Raw genomic sequence first — 16832 nt, 5'->3', positions numbered from 1 at the left:
TAGAAAGGTGATACAATGACCAATCTTTGGTACCTTTTAAAAAGATTTTATTAAATGATTTTTCCATATCAGGACATACAGATCTGCCTCATTGTTTTTAATGACTATATTGTATTCTATTGTATGATTGGTTTTTTGGCTCTTACAATGTACAGTTAACATCCTTGTCAGCTTTTGCACATTTATCTCTAATGTCCAATGCCTATCAATGCAACTGCTAGATCAAAGGATACATGCAGTTAAATTCTGATGAATATTACCAATGCTCAAATGACAAATATTATCAACACCCACACAAAAAGTTGTACCAGTTTATATTTTCACGAGAAGTTGAATGCCCATTTCCCCACATTCTCACCAACACTTTATTTTTTCCAATTCAATAAGTAAAAAATATTTATTCATTGATAGTTTACTTTGCATTTTTTAAATTATGAATAAGGTTGAGCATCTTTTCACATGTGTATTGGCCATTTGAATTTCTTTTTCTATACCCTGTTTGCTTGTATCCTTTGCCTATTTTTTCATAAGATTGTTTACCTTTTTCTCATCGATTTGTATAAGTTCTTTGTAAATTATCTCACATAGTTTTTCAGTTAGAACGTGGCAGTTTCACCATTGGTGTTGCCATTTCTTTATTTGTTCTTTCCTTTTTACCTATTAACTATTACTGACCTGGCTTCTTTACACCCAAATTAAATAACAGAGAGGATAAAGATATAAAGAGACAGGAAACAGTGATGGTCACCAGAATTCTTTGGCTCATTAAGGACACAGAGTCATACTAGAGAGACCCTCTGGTAACTGAAGGCCCTGTTCTTTGTTACCCTTTTCCCTGTACTGAATAGAAAATCTGACTTGAAAATAGAATTAAATATGTAACTTGTAATTCTCTACTGGAAAGGACAGAGAATATTGATAAACCTTCCACATTTTCTTTCCCTAAAGTTGGTATAAATCTTATAAAGTGGGATTTAAAATAAGTATTGTGAGGTTCTCCTCTAACTTTGAACATTATACACAATGCTCTGTTCTTTCGTCCTTATCAAAAACCTACTGTCAAATAGGCAATGATAAGTGACAGTTTTATTCTAAACATTCAGAATTAACCAGGCATGTAGATTGTGTCTAAACATTTAGAATTAACCAGCAGTAATCTTTGATCTTGCTAATGAGGACCTTGGATTATTAGAACAGCAGAGGAAATCCTTCTGTTTCTATCTGTTAGGAGCTGGACACTGAAACCTTGGGTACCTGCATAGATTTCCAGGTTGTGCCAGGCTGTGGTATTAGCTGTAAAGTCACCAATATCGAAGGCTTGCTACACAAGGATAACTGGAAGATAGAGGAAAATAATATTAAAAATGCATCCCTGGTTCAAATAGATACAAGTAATGAACAGTCATCAACTTCATCTTCCATGATTATTGATGCCCAGCTCTCAAGTAAGCTAATTTTCTTTGTAGTACCAATTATGGGACAGTTATTAACAGATGTCTAACTTTATAATCTGAACTGTTATATAAGAAACAAGATTGGTGTCATGGTTTCATTTTCGTAAATCAGTTTCACTGTAGGCCTTCTAATTATTTTACTCAGTTACTCAAGAACATTTTTCAACTGTGCTCCTTGATTACAGTAGAGGGTGATAAAGTCTAGTCTTAGCTGATCTTCCATCTTTTAGTTCAGCTTTCTTTCTTTTATTTCTCACCACAGTTGCTCCAAACCTTTTGTATCCTTCACAAGCTCCTATGGCCTTCCCCCCATTTCCCTAAGTAAATTGTCCTGCTTATTTTTCACACAGAAATTTAAGGTTCTCAGACATGTGTTATTTCAGGGTTTTTTGCTTAGAATGTTTCCTTTTTCAGGGAAAGAAGTATCCCTCATCTTGCCTAATGAATCCCCTCATCTTTGCCCTAGATCCCACCCTCTCTTGATTCCTCAGGGACCTCATGCTCTGTTATGTCCCCTTGCTTCTTTTTTTTCCAACTCTCTGTCATAGCTCCTTCTCCTAAACATATAAACATTTCTTCCATCAAAATCACTGTATTCCCATCTAGATTTTATCCTACCTGTCTTTCTTTTCCTTAATATCCAAGCTTCTAGAAAGAGTAGTCTAGGCTGGCTGATTTCACTTCTTCACTGCACAGTTTGGCTTCTGCCCCATCCATACTAGTGAAACTGTTTTAAGTCCACTGGTGATCTCATTTAGTCCCCTCTCCAGTGGTCACTTTTCAGTCTTCATTGCTGTATGACCTCGCTAAGGCATTTGACAATATTGACCATTTCTTCTTTCCTAAAATGTTTTTCTCCCTTGATTCCATGACCCTGCTTTCTCTAGATTCTCCTCTCACCTACCTGGCTGTTCTTTCTAATCCTCTTCTGATTCCTCTTTTCTCCTGCTCTCACATGTTGGGTGTCCTCAGAGTTTTGTTCTTTGTCTTTTGTTCATTTTACGTACTCTTTCTGTGCAGTCTTTTTTCTTTTAATTTTTTTTTTTATTTTTTGGCTGTGTTGGGTCTTCATTGCTGCACACTGGCTTTCTCTAGTTGCGGCAACCGGGGGCTACTCTTTGTTGTGTTACATAGGCTTCTCATTGCGGTGGCTTCTCTTTGCTGCGGAGCACGGGCTCTAGGCATGTGAGCTTCAGTAGTTGTGTCACGTGGGCTCAGTAGTTGTGGCTCGCGGGCTCCAGAGGGCAGGCTCAGTAGTTGTGGCGCATGGGCTTAGTTGCTCCACGGCATGTGGGATCTTCCTGGACCAGGGCTCGAACCCATGTCCGCTGCATTGGCAGGCAGATTCCCAACCACTGCACCACCAGGCAAGTCCTCTCTGTTCAGTCTTGTTCATGCTTATCACTTATTCTACCACGTGTAGGTTTCCACTGCCCCTCTAAAATCCATATCTGCAGCCAAGGCCAGTTTCCCGAGTTTCCTGTTGGTCTATCCATATGACCAAAAACATGCTATACATACCTAAGTGTGCCAGCACCCCCCTACCCATCTGTGCTTGAGTAATTTTTCTAACATGCAAACCTGAGTATATCACTTTCTGACTAATACCTTTTATTGCAGTGGTTTATAACCTATTTTTGAATCACAAACCTTTGGAGGAAGGTGGTAAAAGCTATGCCCACCACTCAGAAAACTTCTGTTTTGGACGTTTGTATGTATCCAAAAGCCCCTCCATGGAAATCTGTTAAGGACCCTGGCTTTACAGGCTCTCCATCTCCAACAGGACAGAGTCCAGTCTCTGTGGATTTTGTTCAAGAGCTGTTCCCCATGATACATCTCCTGCCTGCCTGCACCACCCATCTTGTCTTTTTCCACTGTCACCCACGTACACTGTGTTTCGTCCATATGGAACTACTTAGAGTTTCTCCGTACATCGTGCCATTTCATGCTCATTAGATCAGCTCATTTGCTATTTTCTCATCTTTGAAGACTTAGCTCACATCTCTCTTTAGTGAAGCCTTCACTGACTGACATACATAGGCAGAGATATTTGCTCTTCTTTTTTAGTCATAACTGTACTTAATCTCTAGATGTGCTAGGCACACTGCATGAGAATTCTTTATTTACCTGCCTGTTTATACTAAACTCTGATTTCTTTATTATCTGTCTGTGAACTCATAGTATCAAGCACACTGACACACAGTAATTTCATTCACCTGACAGGTTTTATTAAGCACTGTTCAAGACACTAAAGAATCAACAGTGAGCAGAATAGACGAAGTCCCTATGTCATGGAGTTTACATTCCTGGTGGGAGAACACAAGACAGTGAGCAAATAAATAAGCAAACATAGTCTGTCTGATGGAGATAGTGCTGTGAAGAAAATGAAGAAGGGCAAGAGATATAAGGAATGCTGGGAGTAGCAGGTCCTGTTGATATAGGCTGGTCAGGGTAGGCCTCATTGAGAAGATGGTGTTTGAGCAGAAACCTGAGGAGGGGGAGGGGAAAAGTTATGTGAATATCTGTGATGAGAGCATTCCAGGAAGGAGAAATGTTAAGTACAGAAGGCTTGAGTCAGGAGTGTGCTTGACTAGTTTAAGGAACAAAGTTGCCAGAACGGAGTAAATGAATGGGAAGGAGGTAAGGGATGAGGTAAGGACATTGAAAGGACTTTGGCTTTTACCCTGAGATGGAAAGCCGTTGGAGAGTTTTGAGCATAGGAGTGACAGAATCTGACTTAATGTTTAAAAAGTATTATTTGGGCTGCTCTGGGAAAAATACACTGTTGCAGGGGGTAGGGGGAAGGGCAGAAGCAGGGAGATAAGTTAGTGGGCTATTGCCATAATCCAGGTGAAAGATAATGGTGGCTTGGACCAGTGTGATAACAGTAGAGGCTGTTAAGAAGTGGTCAAATTCTGGACATATCTTTTTTTTTTTTTGGCTGCGTGACATGTCTTGTGGGGTTTTAGTCCCTGACCAGGAATTGAACCCGTGCTCCCTGCAACAAAAGCTTGGAGTCCTAACCACTGGACCACCAGGGAATTCCCCTGGATGTGAGCTGGCTGACAGATCTCACAGATTGGAAATGGGGAATTAGGCCAAAGTTTGTGGCCTAAGCAATTTAGAAGGATGGAGTTACCATTTAAACAAGATGGAGAAGATCACAGGAGGGGCAATATTGAGGAAAAGAGTTCGGTTTTTGATATGTTAAGTTTGAGTGCCTGTTAGGTATTCAAGTGGAGATGTCATATAAATGGAACTATCAAGGAGGCAGGTGGCTGCACAAGTCTGGAGTTCCAAGGAAACAAACTGGGTTGGAGATGTAGACTTGGGAGTCATCCACTTATAGATCTGTGCTGGCCAATATGGTAGCCACTAGTTACATGTGACTATTTAAATTTAAATTAATTAAAATTTAATTTAATTTAAAATTCAGCCCTTCAGCCATACTAGTCACTTTTCAGTGCTCAATAGCCGCATGTTGTTAGTGGCTACTGTATTAAACAGAGCAGATGTACAACATTTCCATCATCACAAAAAGTTCTGTTGGACAGCGCTGATATAGATGGTATTTAAAGCCATGAGACTAGATAAGATCATCAAGGAGTTGGGAATTCCCTGGTGGTCCAGTGGTTAGGACTTGGCGCTTTCACTGCCATGGGCCGGGGTTCGATCACTGGTCGGGGAACTAAGCTACCACAAGCTGCGAGGTGCGGCCAAAAAAAAAAAATCATCAAGGAGTGAGAGTAGATAGAGGGGGAATGAGATTAAACCTGAAGAGGTTTAAGGACTGAGACCTGCAACACTACAAATTAAGAGGTCAGGGAGATGAAGAAGGATCAGCAAAGAAGACAGAAGAAGTGGTGAGTGAGGAGGTAGCTCATAAGATGTGGTGATCTAGAAGCCAAATGAAGAAAGTATTTCAAGGCAAGAATGATCAACTGTATTAAAATGCTGCTAGTAGGGCAAGTAAGATGAGGACGAAGAATTACCCATTAGATTTATTAAAGATCACTGGTGTACTGTATGAACAATTCTTTGGAGTAACAGAGACAAAAGCTGTATTTGAGTGGGTTCACAAGAGAATGGGAAGGTATGAATTGGAGGGCAGCCGATAGAGACAACACTTTTGAGAAGTTTTGCTATGAACAGAAGCAGAGAAATGGGGTAGTAGCTAGAGAGGTAAATGAGATCAAGAGAGGGTTGTTCCATTTTCTTTTGTAAAGATAGGACTATGTACAGCAGAAATAGAAAATATGATTATGCAGGAGAGAGGGGAGAATTGTTGGAGAGACGTTCTAAAATAGGCAAAGGGGGACTTCCCTGGTGGTCCAGTGGTTAAGGCTCCGCACTCCCGATGCAGGGGGCCTGGACTCGATCCCTGGTCAGGGAACTAGATCCCACATGCTGCAACTAAAAGCCCTCATGCCGCAACTAAAGATCCCGCATGTTGCAACTAAAGATTCTGCATGCTGCAACGAAGATCCTGTGTGCTGCAACTAAGACCCGGCACAGCCGAATAAATAAATAAATAAATATAAAATAGGCAAAGGAGGGGGATCTAGTACGCAAGTGGAGAAGTTGCCCTTAAATAGGAGTAAGGGCCGTTTATAATAACAGAAGAGAGGCTAGATCAGTATGTACACAGGCACAGGCAGTTGGGTAGATGCGGCAATAAGAGCTTGTGGAAGTTCTCTTCTGATTGCTTTTATTTTCTTCCTGAAGTAGGAAGCAGAGTCATCATCTGGTATGAGAATGGGAGAAGAAAAGGTATAAAGTAGCCATCTAGAAGGAATGGAGAATGAATGGACTAGGGAAATGTAGTAGAATAGCCAGGCATCACTAAGGGCGCACTTAAAGTTAGTGGTCACACACTTAAAATGAGACATCAGTATGGTTGTGTGTTCTTGTCCAACACTGATGGTTGTACTGATGCACAATAAATATTTTTAATTTAATTCAGTTGCTATGGAAGATCATAAGGAAGGGTCACATGGAAAGCGTCACCAAGAAAATAACGTTTGAACTGGCTCTTAAAGAATATATATGATGCAGTTTGGTATTTGAAGAGGAGGGATGAGGACCTCCAGGTGGTCCTCACCCTTCATGTGCAAAGGCCCAGAGGCATGGAAGAACAGAGTATGTTCCTTGAACATTTGGAAATCACTGTTGTACGCTGTTTTCTACCAAAAAACCAATGTAGTGACTGTGCAAGATTAGAGAGGAAGACTGTCCCTAAAGGGTTGTTATAAATATTAAACAAGTTCACTAAATGTAATTTCTGTACTTTCTTCAGATGCTCTTAATGCTCAGCAGTACAAAGTTCTTATTGGTAACCGGGAGTGGATGATTAGAAATGGTCTTGTCATTAATAACGATGTAAACGATTCCATGACTGAACATGAGAGAAAAGGTCGGACTGCTGTATTGGTAGCAGTTGATGGTAAGGTTTTCCTTAAATACACTACGACTCAGTGTCATGATTTCACTTGTTTTCTGTGTATTTTTGAGAGACATCTGAACTATGAGGGTTATTCAGAAGCAGCCTGAATGCAAAGTAAAAATGTCAGCAATACATAATTGTTACTGATTAATTTAAAATTCTCTTGCATTTGCCTGGCTTTGTTATTTTCCTCCGTAGCTTATGGTTTTAAAAAAAGCTAATCAAGGATTTTTTTTAAAACCTAAAAATAACATTATAGCAAAGTAGAAGAATATTCATAATCTCATCATCTAAACAAAATGTCAGTTTTAATTGACATTTCTGGATATATATTCATACACATCACACAGAATTACAATATTAGTACATATACTGTTTATAAATGGGTACATTTTATTTTATGTAAATTTTACCTCAAAGTTGAATAAAAATTTAAAATTCCTTGTACACATACTGTTTCATTTTATCTTATTTTATTTAATAGTAAATATTTCCAATTGTATTTTAATGTGGCACCATTTATCATACTTATACACTATGACTAACTTAATCATTCCCCTGTTGGAAATTTAAGCTACTCCTAATATTTTATTATTATAAGTAACACCACAGTGAACATCTTTCAGGTTTTAGGTATTTTGTTAAATTATTTCTTAGGGTACATTTCTAGCTGTGAGATTAATTAGTCAACATTTATAATCCTTGCTAAGTATGAAGGCAGTATCTTACTATGGCCTTTTTAGGCCCAGGAAGAAGCAGAAAATACCATTTATTTTTGTTTTTAAAATAGCTACTTATAGTGATTTTTTTTTCCCAGTATAAAATGCCAGTTTTGTTTCCATCCACCCCTTCACCTTAAAAAGGGTGAAGTATGAGTTTTCAGTTTCATTTGCCTTTAAATTAGCTAAAGTGTTTGGGACTATTGGCCAATACTTCTCTAAAGAAAGAAAATAAGTCTTTTAGTATCCAGTAAAGTCTCTTCAGTTTCCTATCATTACCTTCATTAGTAAGCCCTACCTCACTCTGTGAAATTTTCACAACCAAGTATGGAGGCTTGTTGCAGGGTTTGTGGTATAAAGTCTATGTGTTCTTGGAGATATTTTGAGTTAAGACAAGTCCTGAACAACTTCACTTAACAAAATTCATTTCTTTCTGAAATTTTAAGTCAGAATATTATTCTGCTTTCACCACATTCCAAATTCTATCTTCTGGTGCTCCTATATTAGATGAGCTGTGCGGCTTGGTAGCTATCGCTGATACAGTGAAGCCTGAAGCAGAATTGGCAGTCCATATTCTGAAATCTATGGGCTTAGAAGTAGTTCTGATGACTGGAGACAACAGTAAAACAGCTAGATCTATTGCTTCTCAGGTAATGGGTTTACTTAGTTGTTGGGGTGGGAGTATGTGGTAACTTCTCATTCTTCACATACATTTCCTTTCTTGCCTTCAGCTGCCAAAGAAGTCATTTACCTATTATTTTCATGATCCCCGAGTAGCCATATCTGGTTCCTTAAAGAAAAATTGGCATACTATGCAGGAAGGACTTTAGGTTTTGTCTGGAACTGTTATAAGTAAAAAGCTATTTGCTTAGTTCATGGGATGCTTGAGTGACATTGTACACAGTTTCTGTTGATGCTTCCTTTGAAATGTTGCTGATAGTCTCCACCGGTGCTGCCAGCCTAAGCCAGGCTCTCATCCTCTCATGCCTAAAGTACAGCAGTAGCTCCACGCACGTTCCTCTCTAGTCTATCCTGGATACCACTGATAGAACCATCTTCCATAGCATTCTTCTGCTACTCACCCCCACATTTGCCTTCCCTCTAAAACTTTTCTCATATTAGTCTTTTCTATTTTGGAATGCCTTCTCCCCTCTTCCATTAAATAATAAAGATAATATATAAATACATTCTTGTATAAAAAATACAGAAGCCTATAAAGTAAAACGTTTAAGTCACCATTTTCCCAAGCCTCCCTGTCCAGCCCTGTCCCCTTACACTTTTTCATATGCTTATATGTTCATATACAGATGTATAGTTCTGGTATTTTGAATATAAATTGCATCATTTTTGTACAACTTGTTCAGCAGTTTGCTTTCTTTCAGATAGCAGTATATATGCCTTGGAGCTTTGTCCATGTCTGAACATATAAAGTTATTTCATTCTTTCTACATCATTGCATTGAATTCCATAGTACGGATGCATCATAATGTACTTAACCATTCCTCTAATAAAAAAATAATTTATGTGGTTTTGAAAATTTTGTTTTACAAATAAGGCAGTAATATACATCCTTGGACATACTTCTTTTTATACATGTACAGGTATGTCCAAAATATAGCTAGGGGTGTAATTGCTGAACCAAATGACATGCACACTTTGATAGATGCTGCCAAATACCCTCCAAAAAGACAGTACCAACTTACACACCCACCAACAGTGTATAAGAGAGCTCATTTCCCCATATCCTTACTCTCCCTGGATATTATTAATCTCTTACAATTTGGACATTTGGTAGGTGGAAACTGATGGCTCATGATTGCCGAGTTATATTTCAGGTACTCAGTAATATTGCTTGAAATGAATGGAGTTTATTTTTGCCCATGTAGGTTGGCATTACTAAGGTGTTTGCTGAAGTTCTACCTTCCCACAAGGTTGCTAAGGTGAAGCAACTTCAAGAGGAGGGGAACCGGGTAGCAATGGTAGGAGATGGAATCAATGACTCCCCAGCTCTGGCGATGGCTAATGTTGGAATTGCCATTGGCACAGGCACAGATGTAGCCATTGAAGCAGCCGATGTGGTTTTGATACGGGTAAGTCCTATGGTCTGACCTTTGAGGAGTGTGAGACTGCTCTACGTGGTCAGGGATAGTGTCGTATATTGAACAAAATGATTGTGCCCTTCGAATTCCCATGCTCCTAGCCATTGAGACTGGGAGAGTTCAAGATGGAAGTATGAGAAGTCTTAGTAATTACTTCCAGACTTTCTCATTTCAGTGAAGCAAATGAGAATGACAAGCTTCTAAAGTGAAGCATTAGATTTGGGAATATACTTATAATACTCTTATCTTCAACAAATACTTGCTGAGGTTATTTTAGTGGGATTTAGTCCCTGTACCAGCATACAACCCTAAAAGTATTTTCAGAACCCTGAGAAAAATTCCTGAAAAACCCCTCCCGAGACAGCCTCAATTTTTTAGCAATATCTCAGATTTGTAGTTAATTCACATATTACCGTAAAGTACACATCATCTTCGGTATACACAGTATCAAATACAAGTTACTGGTCAAGTTACAGTCTCTTGCTAATATCACAAATATTTCTGTTCTCAGAATGATCTTCTGGATGTAGTGGCAAGTATTGATTTATCAAGGAAGACAGTCAAGAGGATTCGGATAAATTTTGTCTTTGCTCTAATTTATAATCTGATTGGAATTCCCATAGCTGCTGGTATGTGACAGTTAACTTGTATTGCTTTTTTCATGAAGTCGTTAGAGGCCTACCGTATTGGAAGTTTTAGTCTTCTTGTTATTAGTTTTGAGCCCAGTTTTGTATGTAGCCTGCTGGTATGGTGAGAGGTAATATTAAAATCAATAATTTAAATTTTCAGCATGTTCATTATGGCCTAGAATGTATAAGCCTTCTGATAGGTTTATTTTATTTTTTACCTTATTTTTACCTTATTTTTACCTTCAACTTTGTATTTTGAAATTTTCAAATGTACATAAACAAGGAGAAAAATGATACAATAAAACAATATACCCTTCACCGAAATTCACCAGTTAATAATATTTTGCCACATTGCTTCATCTCTTTCTCCATATACTCTCACACACATAAGTACTTATTTGCTTACTCATTTAGTTTTTGCTGAAGAGAATAAATTTACCTTTAATCTCACTACCTGAATACAACTACTGTTGGTATTTTAGGATACGTCTTTCTGGTCTTTTTTTACTCTGTATTGGCTTTTGTCTTGTTTCATTGTTGTAATTATAGCATGCAGAGAATTTTCTTAATGTTCTAATAGCCAACAGTTTTTTTTTTTAAGTTTGGGAACCAGATGTGAGAAAGACAGAGAGAGAAATTGAACAAAGGAATACGACCAAGAAAAAGCAGTTTACAATTATTTAATAAGCATCCGATCATCCCCATTACTTAGGGGCTTGGTAGATGTTAGTATTAGTAATAACATAAGAAAAATAGTTATCACTTTCTTCTTGTTCTCTCTGGTTTGAGAGCCAAAGAAGGACATGAGATAACATGAGAACAATTACAAAGCTGTTTATCAACAGGGACACACAGATGGAGAGGACAAAGAGTAAAAGAACAAAGTCCAGAGAGATTAATTCATGGAGCAAGTTATTTTTTTAAAATTATACAAGTAATATATGGTCACTGTATAAAAAGTAGAAAAAATACAGATAAGCACATAAAAAATTACAAGTACAATAAGTCTATCTCATCCCCATCATATGAACAAATTTTAAAATGTCTGTCAAAACCAAGTGTGGATGAGTTTGTAGAATATGAACTCTCATACACTATTGGAGGGTTTGTGATCTGGTACAGCCACTTTGGAGAGCAACTGAGAAATATCTACCTAAAGTTGAAGGTGTGCCTATGTTATAATCTAGCTGTTTCACCTCTAGGTATATACCCTAGGGAAATTCTCAAACACGTGCACAGGGCGGCATGTACAAGAATGTCCACAGCAACACTCTATTAGTGAAAAATTGACAACGACATAAATCTCTACCAACAGGAGGATAAATTGCTGAATAAATATTAAAGAAGGAAATTATTTGTATATATGTATTAGGAACACAGTGGTAATCTGTTCAGTACTGTTTGGTCTAACTAATCCAAACTTGTTTTCTAGGAGTTTTTATGCCCATTGGTTTGGTTTTGCAGCCCTGGATGGGATCTGCTGCAATGGCTGCTTCATCTGTTTCAGTAGTACTTTCTTCACTCCTCCTTAAACTGTAAGTATGATGGCTCACTCATGCTTCTCTTTTATATTCCTTTTATCACCCACAGTCAGTCTTGCTAGGTTTTATTCTTGTATTGATCAATGATAAGCCCAAACTGTTCTTAATAATAAATGTTAACTATGTAATTATCACCTTATGTAGTATATACAGAGCAACCACAAGCACTGAGTGGGGTAAAATCTAGTACACTGGCTCTCAGAAGTAAGATTTCTGATCATGTGACCTCACACAACTCCTTTTGACCACCTTTATACATTTCAAACCAGGTTAATCTCTTTTCATTTTTGAATGTAACAAGCGGCTAGTTTGCATTTGATTATTTCAAACTAGTATACTTTTGCATCTTTTCAGTTACAGGAAACCAACTTATGAGAATTATGAACTACATGCCCGAGGCCAGATGGGACAGAAAAGTCCTTCAGAAATAAGTGTTCATGTTGGAATAGATGATACCTCAAGAAATTCTCCTAAACTGGGTTTGCTGGACCGGATTGTTAATTACAGCAGAGCCTCCATAAACTCACTGCTGTCTGATAAACGATCACTGAACAGTGTTGGTACCAGTGAACCTGACAAGCACTCACTCCTGGTGGGAGACTGCAGGGAAGATGACGACAGTGCGTTGTAACAGGCCACAGAGAGTGCTGCTAGATGATGTTGTTCTGCACTGACACAGCATTCATGGTCACCTTAGCTTTTTAAAATATTGCAGGGCTTTATGTTGGTCTCATGCTCTTACGTTAGGGAATCTATTTGAATTGCATTTGTCTAATGGCAAAAATATCTTTTTCAGGGCATCAGCTCGGAACCTAGCTTTATTGAAAATGGATTTCCAGTATTTTTTGTTTTCACTAGCAACAGATAAGGTAGACCAGGGAGGTTTACAAGTCCTACAACTGAAGATTGCTGAATTGCTGCTAAAGTCATAGATAATTTTTATTTGACCAAAAAAAAAAAAGTTCAAGAAAAGATCATTGAAAATTTGAAGATTTGAGCGCATAATCTTGAGGAGATCCTCGAGCCCTCCCCCCTGCCAGATTGGGGAGCAACGGCTTTCAAAGCACTGTATAAAGAATCCTGTTTTAGAAGCAAAATGGTAGAAACTGTATAAAAATAGACAGGCCTATTTATTACAGGCTTTCTTTCCCCCTTCTTCTCCCTGCATCTTTGTCTTTGCCATCGCTTTCTTAGATGCCCCAATGTGTTTTCTTTTATTATGTTCTTTCAAGTGAGCTAAGTGTAGGTGGTTTCTCACTGACAAAAATAACTGACAACTTTTCCAGTAACTTGTTTGTTTCTTTATCTTGTAGCTCAAAAGACCTTCAGGGCCTATATGGTTCCCTGCTTCCCACCTTTCCATTGTTGTAAAAAATATATCAGATTCCTCCTTCAGTGACTCCCTAGCTCTGTGCAAGCTTTCAGTTCACTCCTGCTGGGTTCAGCTATAAGTTGTTCTTAGTATCGTCTATCAGCCTCAGTTCAGAAACTTAAGATTTTGAGCCACTTCTACAATTGATTTTTTTCCAAAGATTGACACTACCATGTTTAACATGTACTGGTCATATAAAATTACCTGGATTCACTAAATTTGTCCTTTTCTGGAGAGAATGCAAGACATTAGCTGATATTTATAATTTAATAGATTTTAATTGTCTTTTATTGTTTTAGATAATCTCTCAAAATGACTTTAAAATAATGCTATTACACAAAGCTGCTTTTACCAAAAAATACAGTAAATTGTAATACAGAAATGAGAATTTCCCTAGGTTGTGATACCTTTTAGCTAACTCTATATTTTTCTCTAGTTTAAAACATTTGCACTTGCTAGTTAGTGTGGTTGGCATATTCACGGGCTTGTTCTCATCAACGTATAAATTTAGAAATCCCCCTGTGAGTGCCTGGGAGTTAATACACTGGTCAGAGATCTGGTACTTGTATCACTATTTAAATTAACTTGTTAACTGCAAGGTGGATTTCAGATGCAGAATATTTAAGTGAAGAAAACTCATACATAAATTCCTAACATCTATTCCCATTGTCATATGTAAAGCTGCTAGCACAATTCCTAGCACATAGGATTTGTGCTCAGTAAATGTTAGTTCTTATTTCCCCTTGAGGTCAATGATAAATATCAAAAATCGCTTTTACAGAGCAGAGTCTAAAATCAGGTGGGAGTGGGGGATGGGGTTCTTCCCTCCTTTCCAACTTCCTTTTTCTCTTGTTCTTTCATAAACACTCAAAAAAGTTTACAACATAATTCCATGCTGACTTTTCAGATTTGGAAAAGATCTCATTTTTATCTCAGCTATCTTAAAGACAGAGCTGAAACTTGATGAAGGTGCTATTAATCTAGAAAAGCAAACCAATTTTAATGAAATATGAATGAGTTTGTAGGTCTAGGCTCTTTTTAGACCAATGCCTGTGCCATCTTCCATCCTCTCGATTTGAATTTTTTTTTTTTTTTTTTTTTGCAGTACGCAGGCCCCTCACTGTTGTGGTCTCTCCCATTGCGGAGCACAGGCTCCGGACGCGCAGGCTCAGCGGCCATGGCTCACAGGCCCAGCCGCTCTGCGGCATGTGGGATCTTCCCGGATCCAGGCACGAACCCGTGTCCCCTGCATCAGCAGGCAGACGCTCAACCACTGTGCCACCAAGGAAGCCCTCAATTTGAATTTTAGTATTTGTTTTTTATTTTAATTCCAGTGGCCCGTCATACCACAACTTGTTTCTTCTAGAAGAAATAGCTAATACGACAAAGGTATAATATAGACTTTTGAAAAAGAAGCACCTTTCTCTGTCTCTCTCTCCCTCCCTCCCTTCCTCCCCCTCCTTCTTCCCCTCACTTTCACTCTTCTATCTCTCTGAAGCACTTGAATGTAGCCAGTTACTACTTTTATTATTTATTATTCTGTGTGTGTTAGAGTTGCCAAGGGATCCACATGTCATAGGGCAATGAGAAGAGCAGCCTATATAATCTGGGAAAAATCAAGGATGTAATTTCAGCCCTTAGTACAGGAACAGAAAACATGCTGTTTATAAAGAATCCTGCTTTAAATATCTATAGCCATCTTTGAATTCTCTACCACAAGTCTCTTGCAATTCTGAACTCCCATTAGCTTCATAGAGCAGCTGTAGTCACCGGAGAGAGACATATGGAGGGGATCAAAAACACTGCTTTCAGTTAGTAACTAGCTTTAAGTAATTAGTTACTAGTGAGAACAAATTTTATAAATGTGTGCGTATGCATATGTGTTTATTCATATCATATATATATATATATATATATATATATATATATATATATCACCCATATAGAAGGAAAATGGATTTATATTTGAATTTGATATTAGAATATTTGAAGTTCTTTATTTGTTGTTCCTTTGTCACTCTTTTGTATTCACTCAGCAACCATGCCCTCAGTCTGAAGATAGCAAGGATGTTTTGATATCCAGTGCTGGTTCAGACTCAACTAAGGGGCACCTTTTATCTTAAATATCCAAAGATGCCTTTTAAATTTCAATGGTTAAAACATAACTGTTTAGTGTTATAGTCTAAAGAAGTATGGTTGTCAGTTGTGAAAATAGAAATGTTATTTTTCGTAGTTTAGTATCAACGTTTTAGGTGTGAGATTTGATGCCTTGTGAACAAATAATTTTATATTGTGCTTCAACTTTTGAAAAGTTATTCTTTTATTGGATGTATTCTTTGTTCAAAATGCTTAAATAGCATTGTAGGCAAGAGGTTTCCAAACATTTAAGTGTGCATATCTTTTATGTACACAGCTGAAAATCAAGAATGTATGTTCTTAGAGAATTGGCTCCACTACTTATGGATCTTGCTTTAAAATTATTTTTCTTAATATTTATTTTACTCTATTTTATTATTTTCTTTGGCTGAGGCATCTGGTTACTGGTTGTTTTAATAAGAATAAAAACATTCCTGGAATCACTCCTTTTGGATATTTTTGTTTCTTACTTTTCTCTATTTTAAAAATATTATTTTACCAAATATGAAAAATGCAGATTCATGCCAAATTATTAGCTATTTTCACACTAACTTTCTGTAGTCCTTCTGAAAGTTTATCTGGTATGAGTAACCAGAAAAAGCACAAAAGCATGAATTATTGTTCTTCAATTAAAAGAGCTTCTCTAATGGCACTGATAGTAAATGCCTTTTGTAGCCAAAACCAGGCGTCTCAAACTTATGCTTTTAGTTAAAGAAGTGTTTTACTAACCATTGTTGACATTGATTGTTTGATACCCAAAACAGCAGTGGACAATGTTGTGCAATAATCATCTACTATAGTAAAGATATTCAGTAGTTTGTTTTTCCGTAAGCATGTAATTGATCATATATCTGCCAAGGATGTGCCTTCAACTTTATAATTATAGTATTGTAAAAAAAATGATTTTTTTGTCAGTGTCTCTTTTGTTATATCATCCAACTCCTCTACCAGCAGTTCCAAACTACCCTGTGTTTTTAGGTGTTGTGTTCTGTTTTTGTTTATTTTTTAAATCAAGGGTGGAGCAGGATTGGAGACAGCACCACACATTTACTAAGAGTGGGAGGGAAGAAATCTATTTTCCTTCATACTTCACCTGCTGGATCTTTTAGTGCAGATGAGAAACAAGGGAATATAATTGTCCTCCTTTCCTTTATAGTCTATAATACATTCTTTATAGATTGTCTACGCCAAATGAGCTAAATGGAGACAAGAGCTTTTCTTGCCTTTGGGGAGCCATATACAGTGTGTATGAGGATCCCACCCAAAATGCATCCCCATACCAAACACTGCTTCAAGTTAAGGAAAGGGTTTTAAACCCATTTGTAAGGAAAAACGAAGTTTTACTTCCCTCCCAAACTTTGGGATTATTCAGGGTATTGAAATAGGATTCGAAATGGAAATATATGAGTAAAATCACTGAGGTATCCATTTAGCTGGCC

The 16832-nt window shown here is 37.6% G+C and overlaps 1 protein-coding gene across 2 annotated transcripts in view; it reads left to right on the top strand.

The window, feature by feature from the left end:
* The window catches only part of ATP7A (ATPase copper transporting alpha), a 141648-nt gene extending 125388 nt beyond the window's left edge, over nucleotides 1-16260 (top strand). For both annotated transcript variants that reach the window (XM_060088083.1, XM_060088084.1), the window contains exons 17-23: nucleotides 1229-1445; nucleotides 6751-6897; nucleotides 8124-8266; nucleotides 9503-9706; nucleotides 10227-10344; nucleotides 11777-11879; nucleotides 12240-16260. In XM_060088083.1, coding sequence (XP_059944066.1) covers nucleotides 1229-1445; nucleotides 6751-6897; nucleotides 8124-8266; nucleotides 9503-9706; nucleotides 10227-10344; nucleotides 11777-11879; nucleotides 12240-12516 — 1209 coding nt within the window. In that variant the 3' untranslated portion in view covers nucleotides 12517-16260. The remainder of the gene's footprint in view (nucleotides 1-1228; nucleotides 1446-6750; nucleotides 6898-8123; nucleotides 8267-9502; nucleotides 9707-10226; nucleotides 10345-11776; nucleotides 11880-12239) is intronic.
* Nucleotides 16261-16832: the final 572 nt, after the last annotated feature.

This window comes from Mesoplodon densirostris, chromosome X, assembly GCF_025265405.1.
Source record: "Mesoplodon densirostris isolate mMesDen1 chromosome X, mMesDen1 primary haplotype, whole genome shotgun sequence".
Classification (NCBI taxonomy): Eukaryota; Metazoa; Chordata; class Mammalia; order Artiodactyla; family Ziphiidae; genus Mesoplodon; species Mesoplodon densirostris.
Note: the sequence above shows the minus strand (reverse complement) of the source record. Positions and strands in the feature narration are given on the sequence as shown.